This window comes from Mustelus asterias, chromosome 1 (genome assembly GCF_964213995.1).
Source record: "Mustelus asterias chromosome 1, sMusAst1.hap1.1, whole genome shotgun sequence".
Classification (NCBI taxonomy): domain Eukaryota; kingdom Metazoa; phylum Chordata; class Chondrichthyes; order Carcharhiniformes; family Triakidae; genus Mustelus; species Mustelus asterias.
In genome coordinates, this window is record NC_135801.1 from 37,400,542 (window position 1) to 37,423,770 (window position 23,229).

Genomic DNA, 23,229 nt, shown 5'->3' on the forward strand with positions numbered 1-23,229 from the left:
GCTCTGGGGACGTGGGTTCGAACCCCACAATGGCATATATTGAAATTTGAATTCAATAAAAATCTGGATTTAAAAGTCTAATGAAGCCATTGTCAATTGTCATGAAAACCATCTTCTTCACCAATGCCCTTTAGGAAAGGAAATCTGTTGTCCTTACCTGGTCTGGCCTACATGTGACTATAGGCCCACTGCAATGTGGTTGATTTATAAATGCCTTCTAAAATGGTCCAGCAAGCCACTCAGTTTGTATCAAACTGCTAAAAGTCAAAAAAGAATAAAATCCGATGGACCACTCAGCATCAAACTCGGCACTGGAAGTGACAATGGCAAACCCAGCCCTGTTGATCGTGCAAAATTCTCCTTGCCAATTTTCACACAAGTTGTCAGCTGTTAGTAGTCTCTCTCAGACTAGGCAAGCGACATAGGCATACTCATGGAATCATACTGTACAGAAAATTGCTGAGATACCACCATCAGCATCCCTGGATGTGTCCTGTGTCACTGGCAGGACAGACTCAGCTGAGGTGGCAGCACAATGATATACAATTGAGTGGTGTTGCCCTGGGAACCCTCAACATTGTCAAGCAGGGCCAGGAAACCTTCTCTGATTACCAAGTCTCCTTCAGCTGTTAAATCAATGCCCCTCCATGTTGAACACCACTCAGAGTAAGCACCAAGGGTGGCAAGGCTTCAAAACACTTCAGTGTCCATCACCAGTATGCCACTACAGACTGAGCTGGTCAAGTCCTAAAGGAGATAGCTGCTAGACTGGGTTGGCAGCAGGTGGTGAGGGATCCAACAAGAGAGAAAAATATACTTGAGCTCACCAAATCACCTGCCACAGATGCAACTATCCATGAGAGTTTCAGTAGAAGCAAACACCACATAGTCCTTGTGAAGATAAAGAATCGTCTTTACATTGAGGGTAGCTGCCATAGTGTTGTGTGGCACTCCAACCGGGCTTCCATGAGGTGCTGTGGGCCATCAGCAGCAGCAGAATTGTACTCAACCATAATCTATAACCTCATGGCCCAGCATATCCTCCATTCTACCATTACCACCAAGCCAGGGGATCAACCCTGGTTTAAAGAAGAGTGCAGAGGGCATGCCAGAAGCAACACCAGGCGTACCTAAAAATGAGCCATCAACCTGGTGAAGCTACAACTCAGGACTATCTGCGTACCAAACAGCATAAGTGATAGACAGAGCTAAGTGATTTTACAACCAATGGATCAGACCTAAACTCCGCCGTCCTGCCACATCCAGTTGTAAATGGTGATGGACAATTGAACAGTTCACTGGAGGAGGGAGCCCCACAAATATCCCCATCCATCACTGCAAAAGATAAGGCTGAAGCATTTGCAACAATCTTCACCCAGTAGTGCCAAGTGGATGGTCCATCTCAGCCTACTCAGGAAGTCCCCAGCATACAGATGCCAACTTGTGATATCAACAAATGGCTGAAGGCACTGGATACAGCAAAGGCTATGGGCCCTGACAACATTCCAGCAACTGGACTGAAGACATGCTCCAGAACTTGCCATGCTATTCCAGCATAGCTACAACACTAGCATCTACCTGGCAAATCCAATGCAGCCAACTACAGCCCCAATAGTCTTTTTTTGACCATCAGTAAAGTGAATAGAAGGAATCATCAACAGTGTTATCAGTTTGGGTTCTGCCAGGGTCACTCAGCTCCTGGCCTCATTACAGCCTTGATTCAAATGAAGACAAAAGAGCTGAATTCCAGAGGTAAGGTGAGAATAACTTCCCTTGACATTAAGGCAGCATTTGACTGAATGTGGTATCAAAGAGCCCTAGAAAAACTGGAGTCAATGGAAATTGGGGGAAACTATTTGCTGGTTGAAGATGTACCTTGCACAAAGGAAAATGGTTGTGGTAGAAATCATCATAGAAATCATAGAAACCCTACAGTGCAGAAGGAGGCCACCCGGCCCATCGAGTCCGCACCGACCACAATCCCACCCAGGCCCTACCCCCACATATTTTACCCGCTAATCCAACTAACCTACACATCCCAGGACTCCAAGGGGCAATTTTTTAACCTGGCCAATCAACCTAACCCGCACATCTTTGGACTGTGGGAGGAAACCAGAGCACCCGGAGGAAACCCACGCAGACACGAGGAGAATGTGCAAACTCCACACAGACAGTGACCCGACCCGGGAATCGAACCCGGGACCCTGGAGCTGTGAAGCAGCAGTGCTAACCACTGTGCTACCGTGCCGCCGTAGTTGGAGGTCAACCATTTCAGTTCCAGGACATCATTGCAGGAGTTCCTTAGGGTAGTGTCCGAGGTCTGACCATTTTCAGTTGCTTCTCAATAACCTTCCTTCCATCATAAAGTCAGAGTGGGGGTGTTCGCTGATAATTGCACAATGTTCAGCACCATTGATGGTCTGCTTCAGTATCTGAAGAGTCATGTCCAAATGCAGCAAGACCTGGACAATATCCAGGTTTTGGCTGACAAGTCACACAGTGGCAGGCAATAGCCATCTCCAACAAGAGAGAATCTATAGGAACACCACCACCTGGAAGTTCCACTCCAAGTCACACATCATCCTAACTTGGAAATATATCACCGTTGCTTCACTGTCGCTAGGTCAAAGTCGTGGAACTCTCTCCCCAACAGCATTAAGCATGCATCTATACCACAGGGACTGCAGCTGTTCAAGAAGGCAGCTGATCACCAACCTCTCTAGGGCAATTAGAGATGGACAATAAACATCGACCTAGCAAACAATAATGAAAATGAATTTAAAAAACCTTGGTTTGCAGATTCCAAAAGAATAAAAATGCTACTGGTCTCTACCAAGATCCTAACAATTAGCACATTGTGGCAAGTTAGTAATCACAACTGTGAGGTCTTTTAAAAAAAATTTGTGATATTTCCTTAACAGGAAGTCTATCCTTCCCAATGTCTTTGGTCCCAACATGATACACATCAGCAGAATCTATCCACTCCCAATCAAAGTTCTTTTGCAGCTGCTCAAAACTATCTTAATCATAGGCAACACACCCTCATGGCTTCTTGGTCGCGACTGCAGAGAATACAATCTATCCCCCTAATTATCAAATCTACCCTGACTACAATCTTGTTACCGTATAACTTGTTTTTACATGCAACATCAATTTAATGCTATTGAAGACTTCATGCTATAGAATAATTCACACAACTATTTATTATATCGATGTTAAAAATAGAAGTTCCTATTTCTATCCACATGGTATTCAATGTATGTGGCCTGTCACATTCGTGCTTTTTCCAAAGTAAAATACAAAAAAAGTTGGTATGGTTTAATTCATCCTTTAATTGAAGGTATGCCCACATACCAGATGACTGAGTTATTGATGGTAATATGGGTAACTACAAAAGGCATATTTGAATAGAGAATACTGCAGCTACAAATAAAAATCACATTGGAGTATTACCTTAGTATTGTTTGTTTGCTTTGCCAACATCGTCCTCAACACCGGTGCCCCACAAGGCTGTGTTCTCAGCCCCCTACAATATTCCTTATACATTTATGACTGTGTGGCCAAATTCCCCTCGAATTTGATTTTTCAAGTTTGCTGACGACATCACCGTAGTGGGTTGGATCTCAAACAATGATGTGACAGAGTACAGGAATGAGATAGAGAATCTGGTGAACTAATGCAGCAACAATAATCTCTCCTTCAATGTCAACAAAACAAAGGAGATTCCCATCGGCTTCAAGAAGCGTTAAGGAGAACATGCCCTGTCTACATCAATGGGGACGAAGTAGAAAGGGTGAGAGCTTCAAGTTTTTAGGTGTCCAGATCACCAACCACCTGTCCTGGACCCCCCATGCCGATACTATAGTTAAGAAAGCCCAACAACACCTCTACTTTCTCAGAAGACTAAGGAAATTTGGCATGTCAGCTACGACTCTCACCAACTTTTACAGATGCACCATAGAAAGCATTCTTTCTGGTTGTATCACAGCTTGGTATGGCTCCTGCTCTGCCCAAAACCGGCAAGGAACTACAAAAGGTTATGAATGTAGCCCAATGCATCATGCAAACCAGCCTCCCATCCATTGACTCTGTCTACACTTCCCGCTGCCTCGGCAAAGTAGCCAGCATAATTAAGGACCCCAAGCAACCCGGACATTCTCTCTTCCACCTTCTCCCGTCAGGAAAAAGGTACAAAAGTCTGAGGTCATGTACCAACTGACTCAAGAACAGCTTCTTCCCTGCTGCTGTCAGACTTTTGAATGGACTTACCTTGCATTAAGTTGATCTTTCTCTACACCTCAGCTATGACTGTAACACTACATTCTGTACTCTCTCGTTTTCCTTCTCTATGAACGGTATGCTTTGTCTGTATAGCATGCAAGAAACAATACTTTTCACTGTATGTTAATACCATGTGACAATAATAAATCAAACCATCTCTAATTGTGTAGAGTAACCTCACTTCCTGCAAACATTTGATTGCTCTGACTCATTTGAGCATTTTTCTGCCAATCTGACTCAATGTCTTGTTCCGCGTTGTTGAATACACTCCCTAAACCTACCACCTCTCTCTTTTCCTTGGAGTCTACTTATCTAACCATGCTTGGCCACTCCACTCCTATTGGGTTTGTTGGCTCAGCATTCACTTTTGCCTTCTATCATATGCCGTGGACCACTTTTTTTCTGAATTAAAGGCACCACATTAATGGTATCTGTTCCTGCATAAGCTCCTTGACTAGCTAGCCATTTATTTATTCTTATAATTTGACTTGCAATTTTCTTCAACTAAACAATAATTTACACTTGTGGCCAAATTCACTTCTCAATGCTGGTAACACCTTAAACCACATCAGTCATTTCCAACATGTTCCTCTGTTGATCCCTGTATTCGTCAACCAATGTCTCTACATTGCAATCACAGCTCTTAGAGGGCTAATCACCATTCAATTACTGTACCCTTTACAACCTTTTGCACTATAAACCTCCCTATCCTCCAAACAGTTCTTAATCTTGTTCCACTCTTGCTCAGACTTTGACACAGCACTTCCAATACCTGAAACTCAGTCGTTACTTTTGTTTTTCATGTTACATCTTTGCGTTTCCTTGTTATCTTAACATCTTTCCCAACTGTAATCCACAATTACAATATGTGTAGCTTGTGATTAGGCTATCAAAGCAAAACCCATATTAACCCCTTAAACAAGGTGCTACTAAAAAATTAAAGTTTATTAGTTCGCAAGAGTTTTAACACAATCGGATTGTCATATCCTCAAAGCCAATACAGTAAAATAATGATCACATTACATTTTAGCCGAGAAATTTGATCATGCAGCAATAAACATCCTCCCAAGTCTCAAATATAATGGGTAATGCATGTTTGTTATGAACTGGAAGTGTGCTACCTGCCAGATTCATGTATGCAACTGTATTGGCATCAGAAGTGCCCAAAAGTTTGCTAAAAAGCTGTAAATGTTATTTAACTTATGGTCTTGTGCCTCTTGCAGGACCCATTAGTCTTGGCATGCCAAACATATCACATGCAGAACTCGATTAGGAACAAGTAGTTCTAACCAGCTGAAGGACCACTCAGCACCATTTAAAGGCATTTTTGTGCTCCTCCAATTCTGGCTTCTTGAGCATCTGAAATTTTACCTGCTTCGCCATTGGCACTGTACCTTCAGCTGCCAAGACCCCAAGCTCTGGAATTTCCTCTATTAACTTACCTTCCTCTCTTTCTTTCTTTAAGATGTTTCTCAAAACCTACCCCTGTTCTGCCCCAATCTCTTGCTAAATGGCTCAGTATTAAGTTTTGTTTGATAGTGCTCCGGCGAAACACCTTGAAGGCACTACACAAATACAACTTACTCATGTTGTTAATATTACAAAGATGGAAGTCAGAGGTCTTTGTAATGGAAAGAATATAGAATTGGAAGTGCAATTCAGGGCCAAAAATAGTGCCAAAGTTGAGAACAGCCTGAATCAGACGGAGATAGTGGTTAGGCAGGGTTGAAATTGGTGGCTAAGGAATGGTGTTTATGGCACGAGAATAGGCTTGCCATCATCCTTAATGCAGGCGCTTCTCCCATAGAGTTAACCACACCTGAGGTATCAAATTTTAATGCTTCTATGCCACTGTATAAGAGAATACAGGAGTAAGGTAAAGCTATGGAAGCCTTTGTCAATACCAGTCCTAAAGCAAAGATGGCAGCAGGCTATGCTTTAATGACAACAAAAAAGTTATGATATGGAGATGGCGGCGTTGGACTGGGGTAAACACAGTAAGAAGTCTCACAACACCAGGTTAAAGTCCAACAGGTTTATTTGGTAGCACGAGCCACTAGCTTTTGGAGCACTGCTCCTTCATCAGGCAAGTCAAAACCAGATAAGTCTTACCTGACGAAGGAGCAGCGCTCCGAAAGCTAGTGGCTCGTGCTACCAAATAAACTTGTTGGACTTTAACCTGGTGTTGTGAGACTTCTTACTGAACAAAACAGTTGGCAGAAGAGGCATGGTCTGCCTGTGGTGTTGACAAACGGAGCTGTCCATTTGGTTCATGTTCAACATCATGTTTAATGCCCTTCTTGCACACTAGTCAGGTTGTTTAACCTTTTATAGTATGGAAACTAAATTTTTGGAATTCACATTGTCACCCCTTCTCTCTCTCTGTTGTCAGAGTTAATGCCTCAAAGACTTCTTTGTGGGAGAGGATGTGCCTTTTCTACCAATGCCTACAGTGAAGCCTCCAAAGCAGAATCTAAGAATCTAAGGACAAAAGTTGCTGGTCTAGCAGCAATTCCTTTGCTCAGAAGTGCTTTTTTGTTTTCTGCTGGGACCAAATTCCACCTTTCCTTTAAAAAGCGCATGATGTCTTCAAATGGCAGTGGAGACATCCAAACTCCACTGAAAAATGTTGACATCATTTGCATTTAACATTGCTCATTTGCAGTCATTTGACATCAATTACACTCATAAGCAATCTTTTAGCCATCATCTGACATCAATTGAGCTCAAGAGCAATCATTTAGCTATAATTTAGCACTCGGTATAAATATCATTGTCATCAACTGCCCCAAACCGCAACACCTAAACATTTGCGATTAACAAATCACTTACATTGAACATTGTGACACCAAAAACAATCAAAGTTAGTTCTCCATTGAAAAGGGGAAATTCAGATGGATTTACTCCTAACAATACTAAAATGCTCAAATAAAGGCAAATTACTGTGGATGCTGGAATTTGAAACAAAAACAGAAAATGCTGGAAAATCTCAGCATGGTGGCACAGTGTTTAGCACTGCTGCCACACAGCATCAGGGACCTGTGTTCAATTCCCAGCTTGGGTCACTGTCTGTGTGGAGTTTGCACATTCTCCCTGTATCTGCGTGGGATTCCTCCGGGTGCTCCGGTTTCCTCCCACAGTCCAAAGATGTGTAGGTTAGGTGCATTGGCATGCTAAATTCTCCCTCAGTGTACCCGAACAGGTGCCAGAGTGTGGCGACTAGGGGATTTTCACAGTAACGTCATTAGTGTGTAACGTACATCTACTTGTGACTAATAAATAAATAAACTTTAGTATCTGTGGAGAGAGAACAGGGCTAATATTTTGAGTCATTTTCTGTTTTCGTGACTAACATGCTCAAAATAGAGGAGGGTGGATAGCTGGTAACCACAAGCACTTGAGTTCTTGTTATTGTACAGGCTACTATCTTATAATACTGCTGGTGCATGTGAAAGGGAAAAGGGTTAATAAACAACCTAATTAAAATTGTATTAAAAGCACTCAAGATGCAGCTGCTGGACCATGTAGGCACTGAGCAGGGTGCGAGTTTTATGGTAAGCTACAAGATGTGGCTTTGTCCATTGTAACTTAGTGTTGAAGGTTGTAGCTACAGTAAATGGGTCTTTGTTGTAAAGATGTAGTATAATCACTGTATACATGTATGAACCTTGATTAGGTATTAAAGTAGCAAATCATGTTAATTTGTGATTGTTATGTGCTAATAATTGTAAAGGATGAAAATGTTTAACAGTGATAAACTGTAACTGATGAGAGTTCATACATCAGCTTGTCTGATGTGTGGTCTCCTTTGTGTATGTTCGAATAAACGTGTGAAAGAGAAATTGAGCCTTGTCTGGTCTGTGAGGAACTGAACTCCATATTTCTACCTTTTTTAACCTATATTTCTGAACTTCTATTGCTTCAAGCATCCTAAAGTTGAGCAAACTTCAGAAAAGCAAACTGATTTAACGTATGTTTTGATAAACTAGTATTTTTAATCAAAACCACAAATTGGTGCAGCACACCCCTGCCCTCCCATCAGTCTCTAGCAGTTTTCTCTCCCAGCACCAACACCCAGAGCAATCTTTTTATGTCCCCCCACCCCAAATGCCCCATCTCACCCCCTCTAAAGATTGCAGCAGTTTTCACCCTCACCCAGAGCAGCTTTCTTCCCCCCCATCCTCTTTCCCTCCCCTCTCTCATCACCCACCCACTAGTGAGCTCAGGTTGCCAGGCTGGCTGAAACCCAAAGTGACGCTGAGGCTGGCTCTACTGCAATTTTCAGCCAGTGTGGATGCAGAAGCGAGGTAAGTATTGGGTATGGGAGATCAGGTCAGTTGAGGGGGGAGGGAGGGCCCATTGGGAGGAGATCTGGGGCACGGGAGAGAACAACCACGGAATGCTGAGGGGGAGGCATCCTGAGACTCAGGCTAATCGTTCCACATGCTGCATGTTTTTTCCCGGGACAGCAATTAATGAATGAATAAAATGAATTAACAATTGATACCAAGTCTGTATTGTGGACAGAACTTTTGGACAAAGTGAAAAAAAGTGAATTAATTCAGAAATTAAGTAATTAATGTCCTTGTACTTTTCAAAGCAGATTGCTGAGCGTAATCAATGCCTTTAAGCACATTCAATGCTTTTGATCACATTTGATGTCAAAATGACAAAACGTTGCTGACTGCATGAAACACTCTTTCCAAATTAGAGCATTTGATGTCAAATGAGATTTGAATACACTTGAATGCAAAAACGTCAACATTTTCTGGTAAGGATATCCACTGACTGACTATCACAGGTGGCAATGGTTTCACACTTGAATGATTATAATCAGCAGGCAGCACAAATATCATGGCACCCCTGCCCATCTGTTTTTGGTGCGATCAAATTTCTGGGCCTTTGAGTTGCAAACTTAACTACATTCTACTTACGTCTTTCAACTACAAAAGCAGCCAAAGAACTGCTACAATTCTGGTGCTCAGGTAGGTTTGCAGTCAGCTTGTTGAAAACATCTCTGCAGGCTATAGAAACGGCTTTGTAATATGAATTCCTTCCTTCTATAAGAAGATATTTAAAAATACTTAAGGCATATCCAAATTTAAACACAAGTAAGCAACATTTATGTGCCTGTATGCAGAGATGTAATAAAACATTAAAATATGATCATACAAGATTACTTTGATTAATAGGTATGGCAGAAAAATTATTCAAACCTTAAAAACTGACACCATATTGCATAGCAATTATCAAAAAGTGAATTAGGTTTAAGGAAATTATATTCCATAAATCAGAAATAGCATGCAGTAGACAGAGACAAACAACTTCTCAATCAATGGACCAAATCAAAGCTCTGCAGTCCTTACCATAACCAGTAATGAATGGTGGTGAACAATTAAAAAACAGGAGGGAAGGAGGCTCCATGAACATCCCCATCCTTATTGATGGCAAAGCCCAGCAATTAAGTGCACAATACAATGCTGGAAGGTTTACAATAATCTTCAGCTAGAAGTGCCAAGTGATTAATCCATGTCAACCTCCTGCCAAGGTTCCCACCACAACTGATGCCAGCCTTCAAGCAATTCAACCCACATGATAGCAAGCAATGTCAGAGTGCAGTGGAAACAGTAAAGGTGATGGGGGCCCTGATTAAATCCTTGCTGTATCGTTGGAACCCAACCATCTCCGCTCTAAGACTGCATGAGTTCCTCAGGGCAAGTTCTAGACCCAACTATCTTCAGCTGCTTTATCAATGACCTTCTCTCAACCTTAAGATTAGAAATGGGGATGTTGGCTGAATGCAAAGTATTCAATTACATTCACAACTTCTCAGATAAGAAAGCAGTCTGTATCTGCATGCAGTAAGACCCAAGTAGCATTTAAACTTGGGCTGGTAAGTGGCAAGAAATATTAGACACAAAAGTTAGGTAATAACCATCCTCACCAAGAGAATCGAACCACCTCCCTTTGACATTCAACAGCATTACTATTATTGAATATCTCACCATTAATTATCTGGGACATGACCATTAATCAGAAACATTATTGGAGCATCCACATAAAAACTGTGGGGATAGGGCAAGAGAGAGGTGGAGAAGGGTGGGAGGAGAGAGATACATGGGGAGAGGTGGAGACAGGGTTGGGGAAAGATAAAGAGGTGAAAGAGAGGAGTGGGAGAGAGGAAAAATAACTGCTGCATTTTGAGGGGGAATGGGAGTTTGGAGACAGAAGAAATTTCTCCGGGGAGTAGGGGATGTTCAGAAATATGCAAAATAAACTGATCAGTTTTGGTCTCTGAATGCTTAAGTGACGTTGCTAATTTAAAATCTTTTGAATGCTGCAGTTTGAGGCATTTGATGACATTGATGTCAGTTACATGCAATGTTAAATGACGGCCTTGAACACAACGAATATCAAAGAATTGTTAAATCATTGCTTTTGAGCGTAATTGATGTCAAAGAGTGCAAATGAATGCTGTTGAACACAAATATCAAAATTTGCAGGTTGGGTAGCAGGCTAATTAGGACATCATACCTGAAAGTTTCTCTCCAAGCCACACACCATTCTGATTTGTAAACATATAATCATTCCTAAATTGTCAATAGGTCAAGGCCCAAACTCCCTAAGCAGCAGCAACTTGAGATTGCTTTCGTCACATGAACTGCAGTGATTCAAAGTGATGGTTCATCATCAACTTCTCAAGAGCAATCAAGAATGAGAATAAATGCCAGCAACATTTACATTTCATGGAGAGATATGTACAAGTTCTTTGCTCCACCTCCATTCAAAGAACAAATGATGAGTTATTTTTAGACTGCGTAAACAGTCAGCAGCTGTAACCATAGCTTACAGCAAAAGAAAGAAGGATGTCTGCCAACAAAACAATTCTTACCGCTTTTTCTCAAACCTGATGTTCCAGCAACCCTCCTTATAATTTTCCTAGCATTCCCATGTACTGCCATTTTTAGATCACAAACCTTCTGACCTTCTAAACTACTTCTCCAATTTGACCTCAACTATATGCCAGATTGTGGACTATAGCACCTGGCTGGAAGTTTCTGCCAAAATTAAATAGTAACAAAATTAAATAGGAGTACAGCAGGAAAAAAAAGGACAATTTGCTTTGTGTTAATGTAAATTCTACCCACCTTTACACCCGTAGACTAGACCGTAGGCCAGGTTTACTATCTGTAGTACTATATATTAGGGTATTAACAATTATTTCAATAGATCATCAGCACAAAAAATATCAGAGGTATTGTTTTAAAATGAAACAACCATTTTTCTTAGAGGACCACTGATTCTAAGTTTATTTTGGGGGCAGGGGCAGAAAACTTTTAAAGTGAAAAGAATATCAGCAAGAGGTCCTCCAGTACTGATATTTCACTTTTCATGCTCTACAGCTTTGCTCGACATAAAATGCTCCTCATTAGTAACTGATATATCAATTTTAGGTTTCACCTGGTGGATTTTCATGCGAGGGCATTGCTGGCAAGGCCAGCATTTGTTGCCATCCCTCATTTCCTTTCAACTGAGTGGCTTGCAAGGCCATTTCAGAGGGCACTTAAAAGTCAACCACATTAGATCTGGAGTCACACATAGGCCGACCAGGTAAGAAGAGCAAACTTCCTAGTGAACCAAATAGGTTTTTACAATAATCAACAACAGTTTAATGGTCACCATTAGTGAATCTAGCTTTATATTCCAGACTTTTAATTAATCAAATTCAAATTCCACCAGCTGCTGTGATGGGATCTGAACGCATGCCCTCAAAACATTAATTTGCGTCTCTGGATTACTAGTCAATGACATTACCAGTACTATGTTACTCTTTATGTCATGTTTTAGTAGCACAGCAAGATCTGCTCAAATGATAACCTGAGTGACAAAGTTAATAATTGCTCACCATAACCTAACTTTGAAGGCTGATTTCTTGGAGGCAGACATGGCGAAGGTATTACCCTTCGTTCAACAGGTATTGGAGCAGGACCTGAAGTTGAAAGTAAATATTCAAAATGTGTGTGTGAGAACAATTATACTTATTTTTGGAAATCAGCACTGCCATAACTAGAATAGCAACATTTCCTTAATCTTTCAAATGCAAATTGTCTTTCTTATACTGGTGGCAATCAACCCAGTGACTTACTGTGGGAAAGCAAATCTAAAGGACACATTTTCTTTAAGATACTAGAGGAGATAGATATCGTTGTATAAATACACATTTATAGAAGACAATAATGGAGAGGCAGAACATAGCTAGTGGTACATAAATTGCCAGAATGTTGGAAAACCAGATCCATAATTAAACGATAAGTGAGCTAGGAGTAATACAAAGGCTTCAGGCAATTATTTAGGTGCCCCCAGTTGCTATAATTGAAAACTGTAGAGTAGATATTTAAGTTTGAGCTAAAATAACAATCTGGTGACATTAAGATATCGGCAAGGCATTATGTAGTAAAAGCAAATCAAAAAATTACATCTATACACAACACTGGGACCAGGTGGCATATATCCTAAATTCTTCAAGAGTATGACACAAAAATGATGATGAGATGACTGGGGTGAGCACAGTAAGTAGTCTAACAACACCAGGTTAAAGTCCAACAGGTTGACCTAATGACCTCACCTGAAGAAGGGGCAGTGCTCTGAAAGCTCGTGATACCAAATAAACCTGTTGGACTTTAACCTGGTGTTGTGGGACTACTTACTATGATACAAAAAGTAAGAGGAGCATTGAAAATTTACAGCATAAAAATGCTGTCTTTATATTAGTGGATTAATAATCCAGTGGTCACAAGTTCAAATCCAATTCACTAAATCTGTAGTGTATGTTAAGGTTGATTGGCCATGCTAACTTGCCCCTTAGTGTCAGGGGGACGAGCAGGGTAAGTACATAATACATACGATTATGGGGATAGGGCCTGGGTGCGATTGTTGTCAGTGAAGGCTCAATATAAAGGATGTAATAGCAGAGCATTGAGAAATACATAATGTAGTCAAGCAGAGTCAGCATGGTTTCATGAAGGGGAAATCGTGCCAGCAAAATTTATTAGAATTCTTTGAGCTTGTAATGAGCAGAATAAAGGGAAACCAGGAAATGTAATATGCCTGGATTTCCAAAAAGCTTTTGATAAGGTACTGCACAAAAGGTTACTTAGCAAGATAAGAGCCCATGGTATTGGGGGTAGTATATTCACATGGATAGTAGGTTGGCTAAGTGATAGAAGAGAGTAGAAATACAAGGTGCATTTTCAGGGTGCCAACCTGTAATTAGAGTGCCACAGGGATCCGTGCTGGGCCACAATTATTTACAATATATATTAACGACTTAGTCGAGGGAAGTGAATGTACTTTTGCCAAGTTTGTGGATGATGAAAATAGGTGGGAAAGCAAGTGGTGAGGATGATACAAAGTCAGAAGGATATAGACAGGTAATGTGAGTGGGTAAAAACTAGGCAGATGGATATAATGTAGAAAAATGTGCAGTTATGTGCTTTGGTAGGAAAAATAAAGGGGCTGAGTATTATTTAAATAGAGAAAGACTGCAGAAAACTGCAGTACAGAGGGATTTGAGGGTCCTTGCGCATAAATCCCAAAATGTGAGCATGCAAGTTCAGCAGGTAATTGGAAAGGCAAATGGAATGTTGGTCTTTATTTCAAAGGGAATGGAGTATAAAAGTAGGGTAGTCTTGCTAAAACTATACAAGGCAGTAGTTAGACCACACCTGGAATATTGTGAACTGTTTTGGTCCCCTTATCTAAGGAAATATATTCTGGCATTACAGGCAGTCCAAAGAAGGTTCACTAGGTTGATCCAGAGACTGGAGGGATTTTTTTTAATGAGGAGAGGTTAAGTAGGTTGGATCTGCACCCATTGGGGTTTAGAAGAATGAGAGGCAACCTTATTGAGACATATAGAATTCTCAGGGGGCTTGACAGGATGGATGCTGAGAGGATGTTTCCTCTTGTGGGAGAGTCTAGGACCAGAGGACATAATCTCAGAATAAGTGGTCACCCATTTAAAACAGGGATGAGGAGGAATTTCTTCTCCCAGAGGCTAGTGAATTTGTGGAATTCTTTACTGCAGAGAGCTGTGGAGGAAGGGTCATTAAGTATGTTCAAGGCTGAGATAGACAGGTTTTTAATTAGTAAGGGAATTGAGGGTTATTGGAATAAGGTGGAAAAGTGGAGTTGAGGATTAGATCAGATCAGCCATGATCTCAGTGAATGATGGAGCAGTCTTGATAGGCTGAATGGCCTGTTTCTACTTCTGTTGGTTTTATAACTAAACAAGTTGCAGAGCAGCCACCAAATCCTTGGCAGCACCGTCCTCATCCTACTTCAAGGCTGTACGTCTAATTAAGAGGGACAGCAAAGTTTTGTGAGCACCTCCTTTGTAAAGTGCGCATGGTGCAAATACCGTTAGTGGTGGTTACAGAAATACTCCCAGAAGACCTAGGTGGATAAGAATGTAAATGAACAGATGTGGACAATGCAGAGTGTACTTCAACAGAGGCCACAAAACTGGGCTCCATAGTGCCTCCAACATCGTATTACAGTGGAACCCCGATTTAGCATGAAATCGGATATGATGCGATTGCGCGACGGGCCCTTTTCTTTTGCTATTTCTGGTTTAGTGATTTAGCGCGACCCCAATAACATTCGCGATAACATTTTATGGACCCCAACCATCACGTTAAAACGGGGCTGCACTGTACGAGTGCTGTTTTGGTACCAAAATGACATGCATGTGGCACACACAAATTCTGGAGTAGCCCATTTGAGTGCAAATCTCCCTGTCTCTTCTGCGAGCAACTTGTCCTCTTCTTTGCTGCCTTTCCAGCATCATCCTCTCATTCTGCTCCTAAAGGAAATTATAACCATAGTAGCCATCCCTGGGAACAAGTGGTGTGCCCAGAACCCTTGCAGTTAGAACCAAGAACTTTTCCACATGCACGACCACTCCCTGAAAACTTCATTAATTTTAACCTACTCCTCAAAACACCAAGCACCTCTATAAACTCCAACAGCCAAAGAAGAAGAATCAGCAACTACCCTTCAGGTTGCTGCACTAACACCATCACCATAACAGAGGTTGTCACAGGCCATGCCAGCAATGTGCTCATGCAAACAGTCCGGCTACATGGCAGAATCCTTCCAGGTTGGAGCAGCAATATTTCGAATATCTCCCAGTTTGCCATTGTGGCCAAACGGGCCATCTAAAATGGCGATTTGTAAAGCACTCTGGGACAATTGGGCAAGAACTAAAACGACAGGCTACAGCCTAAAAGACAGAGATAACCAGGCTGCAACCCAGACGGGCGAATACACAGGCTATGGGTCATCTCCAGGACAAAAGAGACTTTCTGATCAAACTGGGTTGTTTACCAGACATAAGGGCGCCGTAACCTCTCATTTGGGAGGGAGGTGTGTATTCTACGTGCCTCCAGCACCTGCAGACATGGCCGTTGGGGACACACCGAGAGATTGGTGTGGCAGCACCTGATTGGGCTTTATCGATAAGGGTGATCAAGTCCTGATCGATTGATTGGCAATGGCCAAAAGGAGTGTGAAACCCAACGGGGTATAAAGGGTGCTGCACAACCAAGAACCTCTCTCTCTCTCTCTGACCCCATGAATGAACTACAACACCGGTGACCATCTCCAGCGACGACCAGCACGAGGAGAGCCACCACACCCGAGAAGGAAGGAAGACCAGAACGCCAGACCAGACCAAAGGACCAGACTACGCAGAGCACGACCGAGACCAGCGCACAGATAAAGGCCAATATCTGCTTGGGTACTTGCCAGTCACATAAAATTAAGTCAAGGTCTTGTATTGGACTTGAACTCTAGTATTTTCTGTAAGATAACTTATTGTTGGTTGGGTGGGTGATTGTGTGTCTTAAATAAATATTGGTTGTACTAACAAGACGTCTACTCGCAGTTATTTGTCCACCGTATAAGGATTAAAACAGACTGTGCGGCAGGCACAACACCATTCACTGCTGTATTGATACAAGATGCTCTTTATGCCAGTAGATTCATTGAATTCTCTCTGAACAGAGAAGCAGGCATGGTATCCACATTGCCTTGCCAAGATAGTGCATTTTCTCATAGTGCAGGATGTTATCAACAATATACATATGGTTTTATGAACATCACATCTTAATGCTGAGACATCTCAGGACCACAAAGGTTACCAGTCGGTGGCATGATCAACACATCATGCTGGTGAATGCCTACTAAACTGCCACAGTCATAGTACTTTCAGTTTGAGGCAGTCTGCTCTTTCCTCCTGCATGTCAAGCCAGAGAATGAATGCTGGACGACAAGGGCCAACTGCTTTACATTTAGTTCATAATGTCATCTACAACACAAACACACATGGTGAAGATGTGTAGAATGAGAGCCATCTTGTAACAAAACGTCATAGAGCAAACGATAGTCCTGTTGCCTCAACCAGTGCTCCAGTACTCACTGGCGGCCATCAAATGGGCACAGATCGTTCCTGCATGGATGAAGCAAACATTGCAGGGGGCAAAAAGGGGACAGGAGCAGGGGGCGGAGAAAGAAACAGAGGAAGCACACACTTTCACTTGCCAGCCAGGCTGTTCATGATTAGCCTATTTGTCTCCCAATTTCTATGAAAATTCCCAATTCCAAATCTCTGGTTTAAACCATCACAACATCTCTTACAACAATGTTAAAATAAAAGCCACCACAAAGCAATAATTTACACTGACTTTAGCCAATAAATCATCCAACGTGCCATAAAAAACTAAGTAATCACTCTTGTGCATTCACCTATTTTTTTGCCATATTATCTTGCAAAACAGATGATGTGATGCAATGTGGGCAATGGTAAAATAACTGATAGCAAGGTTGCTATGAGTCTTGCAGCGGTTCGAAGAGTGAGGATGAGGTTAAGACATGCTTGATTAAAAAATTGAGCGGTGTGAGAGGCTAGTTACTCAGCTGTAAGGCTGACATTTGAAGATAAATTCACTGCCCCCTGGTTACAAATTTGAGGTCATTAAACTTCTTGCGGCACTGCATCAGGTCCTTGGGATGACACTGTTTCTTTGCCTTTCATGGTTCTCTTCTCCTGTGCCCTTCTAAATGTTCATCGTAAGGACTCCTGGCTTCCGGTGAAAACAGGGCATCTCCCCCTTAGTCCTCTCCCCACACACCCCATCCCCGCACCTTCCTGTCCACCCTCTCCCAACCCCGCCGTCTTCCCCCCCCCCTTTGGCTATAACTTGTACCAGGGCTAATCAAAATATTTTGGAACCCAGTCTGTTATGTTACAAATCTTCACTCTTCTACCTACCACAGCCAGAATGCACCTCCCCTTTTCTAGCCTTGCATATATATATATATACATTAGCCCTGGCTTAGATGCATCATGTTTAACCCTGGGTTGTACACCACTATCATGTAAATTAGCAACAGCACTGAGTTTCTGCACTGCTTGCATTACTTTGGTACAGGTTAATTGTGTCATAATCCTCTTGCCCGGATTTTTTTTTAAACCATAATCTAGTTGGCATGTGATTTTAAATCCATTACTGGATAAGAGAAAGCAGTTTCAATACGGAATATGCTTCTTTGGCCTATTTACTCAAGTTCATTGTATTTAGCCTTTTCATTTTCCAAGTTTTTCAAGTACGTGCTCTTGTGAAAATTAGAAACTCATGCTTGGCATATATATTACAATTTGGTGTCTCATCTTGCAAAAGACACATGCAGTGGATTTATACTAAATTTTTACTATGAATATAATCAAGGACAAGATCCAATTCTGGAGAATCCATTCAGATTTAGCACTGATATCTTTAGAATTCATGAAACGCAGGAATTAAACATTTTGTTTCAATGTTTGCAGTTTACAAAATACAACGGAAATCGTGATAACATGAAAAATCAAGGAAATCCAGTACTTTGGAAATGTGTTCGGATATGTTTCTTTAACTATTTAAAAATAGAAGCAGCGTACTGGTAGACAGTTTGGTTAGGTTGATGGAACTAATGCTTTTGATATATTGATGAGCCTAGCAATCCTGTAAACAGATGTTTAATCAAGGCAAATTTATAACAATGGAGAATAGAATATCAAGGGTTTGAGTAAGATGTTGGAGGATCAAAGGAGACAAGGTGTAAATTTTACAATTACATTCTAAAAGGTAGACTCACAAAATTAGGACAACTGAGAATAACTTCTGAGGAGGTTCAATAGATACGGGAAGATCAAAATGGTTCATCAGAAGAATGGGTTTATTAGAAGCAATTTCAACCTATGCAAATTAGCTGCTTTGGGAACTCAGCCCACCGCAGGAAAAGATGTGTGAACTCCCAGCAAACTGTATCAATAGAAAAGCCTGTGTGAACAACTAGTTGTTCTGCCCTACGTCAGAAGCAACCCCAAAAGATACAAGTGCCTGGTGTTGTAACTATTACTAGATTTTGCTTGTAGTTTTTAAAACCCTACAGGATGTTGTTTGGGGAGGTTAGCTCTGAAGTTAGGAAAATAAAAGGGGTTTAAGAACTGGGTAAATTTAAGGATACTGTGCTTTTTAATCCAACAATGGGTTCAAAGCATATGCCAATTAGATTAAGACTACAAAAAACCATCCAAAAGGCGCATGAGGATTCTGACACATTGAGTTAGTTAAGTGTATGTCTAGTTGAGTTTCTTCTGTGTGTTTCATTGTTTTACAAACATTTATTGCGTTTGTCATCACAAAGACATCCTTCTCTGGTTTTCACATATTTCCTCACTTTACATCAAATTGCAAAAACAGAGTTGAGACCAGGTGTTTCAAATTTCCCTTCTGGGATTTAGAATACACCAGCATTTAACATCAGCTGTGCTCTTAACAAGTGTACTTCGATAACTGAAGAATTTCAGAAGTTAATGCAGTATTACATTGGATTCACTGACCTAATAAGAAAACATTTTCCTACAAGGTTGATTCGGATGCATGCTGAAAACAGTTGACTGAACAAAATATTAATCTTTAAATGCATGATTTTGTTCCTTACAACGTATCAATTTTCAGTTGAAAGGAAGTATGCCCAATAGGTTCACTGAACTCTGCCTACATGGCTTTGTAAGTAGCTGCCTGGAGATACACAATGGTTAATAACACAAGCCAAACTGCAAAGCTATTTTCTGGTTAAAAAAATGCTATATATTCCATCGCATCTTGTTTTGGCATAAAGAGCCCCAGCCCCAGAAACTTTTTACTTACGTGAAGTTTTGCTCAGTTCTGTGTCCAAAAGCTCATCAAGAGCTAACTGTGAAGCATTGGCTTTTGCTTCTTTCTTATTTTGACCCATTCCAGTTTTATATTCAACATCATCTACCACAGCACAGAATGCAAAATATTGTCCAAACACATTGCCTAGAAAGCAAAATGTAATAATCTCAGTTAAATGAATATATAAAATATTGTTCTGGTCGAAAATCTGCAGTAGAAAAATCTCACGTACCTGTAGCTACAGTTTCTTTTAAAATTAGTTGCATTCGCAGCATTTGTGCATACTGATGTAAAGCTGAAACTGGGTTGATCTCACCACGTCTGTATTTATCAATAAATTCCCTGGAAACTTTCTTAGGAGGTAGTGCAGTGTTTGGGAGTGGTTTAGTAAATTCAGCAAATTGTGACTTGGGATATTGACCTGAAAAAATGTAACTATAAAATTATAACATACAACTAATTATAAAAACAGCTGTAAAGTGAAAACATTAGTCCTGGTCAGACTATTATAGGGAACTAGAATACCACACACACACTCTCTAATGTAGCATAACAACCCAAGGCATCTGCCACTGACCTTTTTAAGTGACTAAATGGCACAAGATGCCACTGGCCTTACCAAAATGAAGCAATGTGGAAATCTTGCTGGCTTTCACCCCAAGATTGCACCCCAATGTTAGAGTTGGAAGTAGGCTGTTTTGGTGATGGAGCAGATGAGTGCTTAGAAATTTATCTCCGGGTCAAACATCACCAATATTGCAAATGTCTTGAGGTGGGTGTCAGCAATGGAAACGATGGTTGGGAATAGCATTTGTGATGGGGAAAACGCAATCTTTATTTATTATATATCAACCTAGACAGCGCCAATCAACCTGCAGCTTCCAGACAGTATATGCAGTTCAATCAATGCTAAAGGTAGATGTTCTTGGGCCTTACTTATATAAAGTGCTTCAGTATATATATATGTTTCAGCATATGATCAAAGACCAAACAATCATTAAAAACCTGTCTGCTGGAAAGCATTAGATGCTCACTGAGACTAAATTCATTTCCCAACTTTATCCCAAATGTATGTATTACAGTCTGTCATACTCACAGGATTTGTGGCCTTCATTTGCTACAGGCTGTCCTGGGCCATTTAGTTTCAGATTGAACCTTGGACCAGAGCTGCTGAATGGGGAACTCTCCTGAGCCTCACTCTAATCTAGGGCTATAGGTTCAATTACTTTCATTTGGCTCAGCCTGTCCCCTAACAGACCAATAGCTTCTCCCGTAACAGACCAAATAGCTACCACAGAATTTTCCCGAATCCTTTCCCCCTTCCACAATCTCTCGACTATCAAATCCAGAGTGCTCTCATCCTCTGAACTTCAGTCTCCACTAGGGTTCTGAACCTTTGTCAATTCATTTTCAGTCCTTCTTGATGCAGTCCTCACTTCCATACTGAATTCCCTTCCTCATGCTCCAGCTTATAGCTCCACAAAATACAGGTTTCCTCCTCTCCTACTCTCTCAAGTCACTTGCATCTTGTGGTTAGAGCTCGATGCGAAGTCTTGCCACCAGCTCAAACTCACTGTTGTAAGCAACTTCTTCAATGCATAGTATAATCCAGATTCTACATGGCTGCGTATACATGTACCTTAGACAGAACATAACAGAAAATCCTCCAAGACCACTTCTCCAATGCTTGTGCGCCCCTAATTTTCTTTACTCCACAGCTGCTTAGACTCTTACTTTGGAATTCCCTCTCTTTTCGTCATCTGTCCCGTTATCTGTGTGTGGTTCAGAGTTCAACTGAGTTTGATAATGCCCCTGTGAATCACCGTTTCTATGACATTAAGGGCACTATAAAAGTGCAAGTTGGGATCCTGCTTTTAGAGGCTAGATAGTTTCAATACATGAAGACTTAATGAGGGAAGAGAAACATAGAAAACTACAGCACAAAACAGGCCTTTCGGCCCCACAAGTTGCGCCGAACATATCCATCCCTAACTTTTAGGCCTACCTATAACCCTCCATCCTATTAAGTCCCATGTACTCATCCAGGAGTCTCTTAAAAGACCCTATTGAGTTTGCCTCCACCACCGACGGCAGCCGATTCCACTCGCCCACCACCCTGTGTGAAAAACTTCCCCCTAACATTTCCCCTGTACCTATCCCCCAGCACCTTAAACCTGCGTCCTCTCGTAGCAGAGAAAGAAGATAAAAATGAGAGAGGAATAATAAACTGTTTAAAATGATGCTTTATATTAAATGCCACAACTTTCAAATAGATTTATTATTGTAATATTGCTGCTTATTTCAGCTTTAAAAAATAAAAGACTACCTGTAGAAATAAGTTTCCAATGTATGGGGAGTAAAACTTCACTGGTTAATTTTCTGAAACTCACCCAAAGCATTATCCTTCATATCTGAGGAGAGGGCAGAAAAGCTGCTCGCAAGCCTCATAGTGGACAGTGCACTTGGCAATTAAGGTCGGGTCATTGAGCTTGCTAATCCTAATGGCTAGGTCTCATTTTAACAATTTATTTCCAGAACCTTGACTAACAATTGGTGACGTTGACGACTTGGCCAAAGGGAAGCAGGTCTGGCTGCGATCAGGTTAAGGAAAAATGCAGGAGTACTCTTGGCCCTTCCTATTCCAAGGAAGTCTAAAATAATTGTTATTTTTTCCCTGCAATTAAAATTACAGATCAGATTCTGATGATAATAGGTCCATCTGCATATTTAAAGTAGAACCCTGGTTCCTTGCTCACCAAATCAAATCAGCTGGTTAACATTGGAACATGGCAGGAAAGCAGGGGATCAGAGTGGCTCAGTGACAGGCCTTATTTTAATTACCCCATCTTATCCTTGCCAAGTTTGGAAAACGCTATGGATTGAGGAATATAGTTAAACTTTTCCCATTATTCATATCTGTGCACTTTCTGCCAGAGATTACTATTATGGGAAACGTGAATATATTTTCTTCCCCTTTTGTACCCCAAAATCTCAGACAGTCAATTCTCATGCAACTAAATTAAGATCACTGATTAAATCAAGTTGGCATACCAATGACGCATGCAATCATAGTTTAAAATTCTTCTTCTTGAAATAAGCTGCCACCATTTTGCAAAGCTGGCAAAAATTGGCAAGCATGGGAAGGTAACACCATCTTGGATGCATTTAACCTCTTAAAGTTGTATGCACACTTTAAAAATCTTCAACATGGATTACAATGCACACTTCTAACTCCACTAGGACGCACTCAAATCCCAGAACAAGTCACAAGACTGGAATCTTCTGAGGAAAATAATAAGATACAGCACTGTTTCAGGTTTAAGTAAAATCACAAGTAAACAAAGAACAAAGAACAGTACAGCACAGGAAACAGGCCCTTCGGCCCTCCAAGCCTGTGCCGCTCCTTGGTCCAACTAGACCAATCGTTTGTATCCCTCCATTCCCAGGCTGCTCATGTGACTATCCAGGTAAGTCTTAAACGATGTCAGCGTGCCTGCCTCCACCACCCTACTTGGCAGCGCATTCCAGGCCCCCACCACCCTCTGTGTAAAAAACATCCCTCTGATATCTGAGTTATACTTCGCCCCTCTCAGCTTGAGTCCGTGACCCCTCGGGATCGTCACCTCCGACCTGGGAAAAAGCTTCCCACTGTTCACCCTATCTATACCCTTCATAATCTTGTACA

At 41.3% G+C, this 23,229-nt stretch overlaps 1 protein-coding gene across 1 annotated transcript in view; it reads right to left on the reverse strand.

Moving 5' to 3' along the window:
• adad1 (adenosine deaminase domain containing 1 (testis-specific)) overlaps nt 1-23,229 on the reverse strand; it is a 63,468-nt gene that overhangs the window by 36,222 nt on the left and 4,017 nt on the right. The window contains exons 2-4 of the mRNA XM_078231865.1: nt 19,777-19,965; nt 19,536-19,688; nt 9,216-9,341 (exon numbers count right to left, since the gene is read on the reverse strand). Coding sequence (XP_078087991.1) covers nt 9,216-9,341; nt 19,536-19,688; nt 19,777-19,965 — 468 coding nt within the window. The remainder of the gene's footprint in view (nt 1-9,215; nt 9,342-19,535; nt 19,689-19,776; nt 19,966-23,229) is intronic.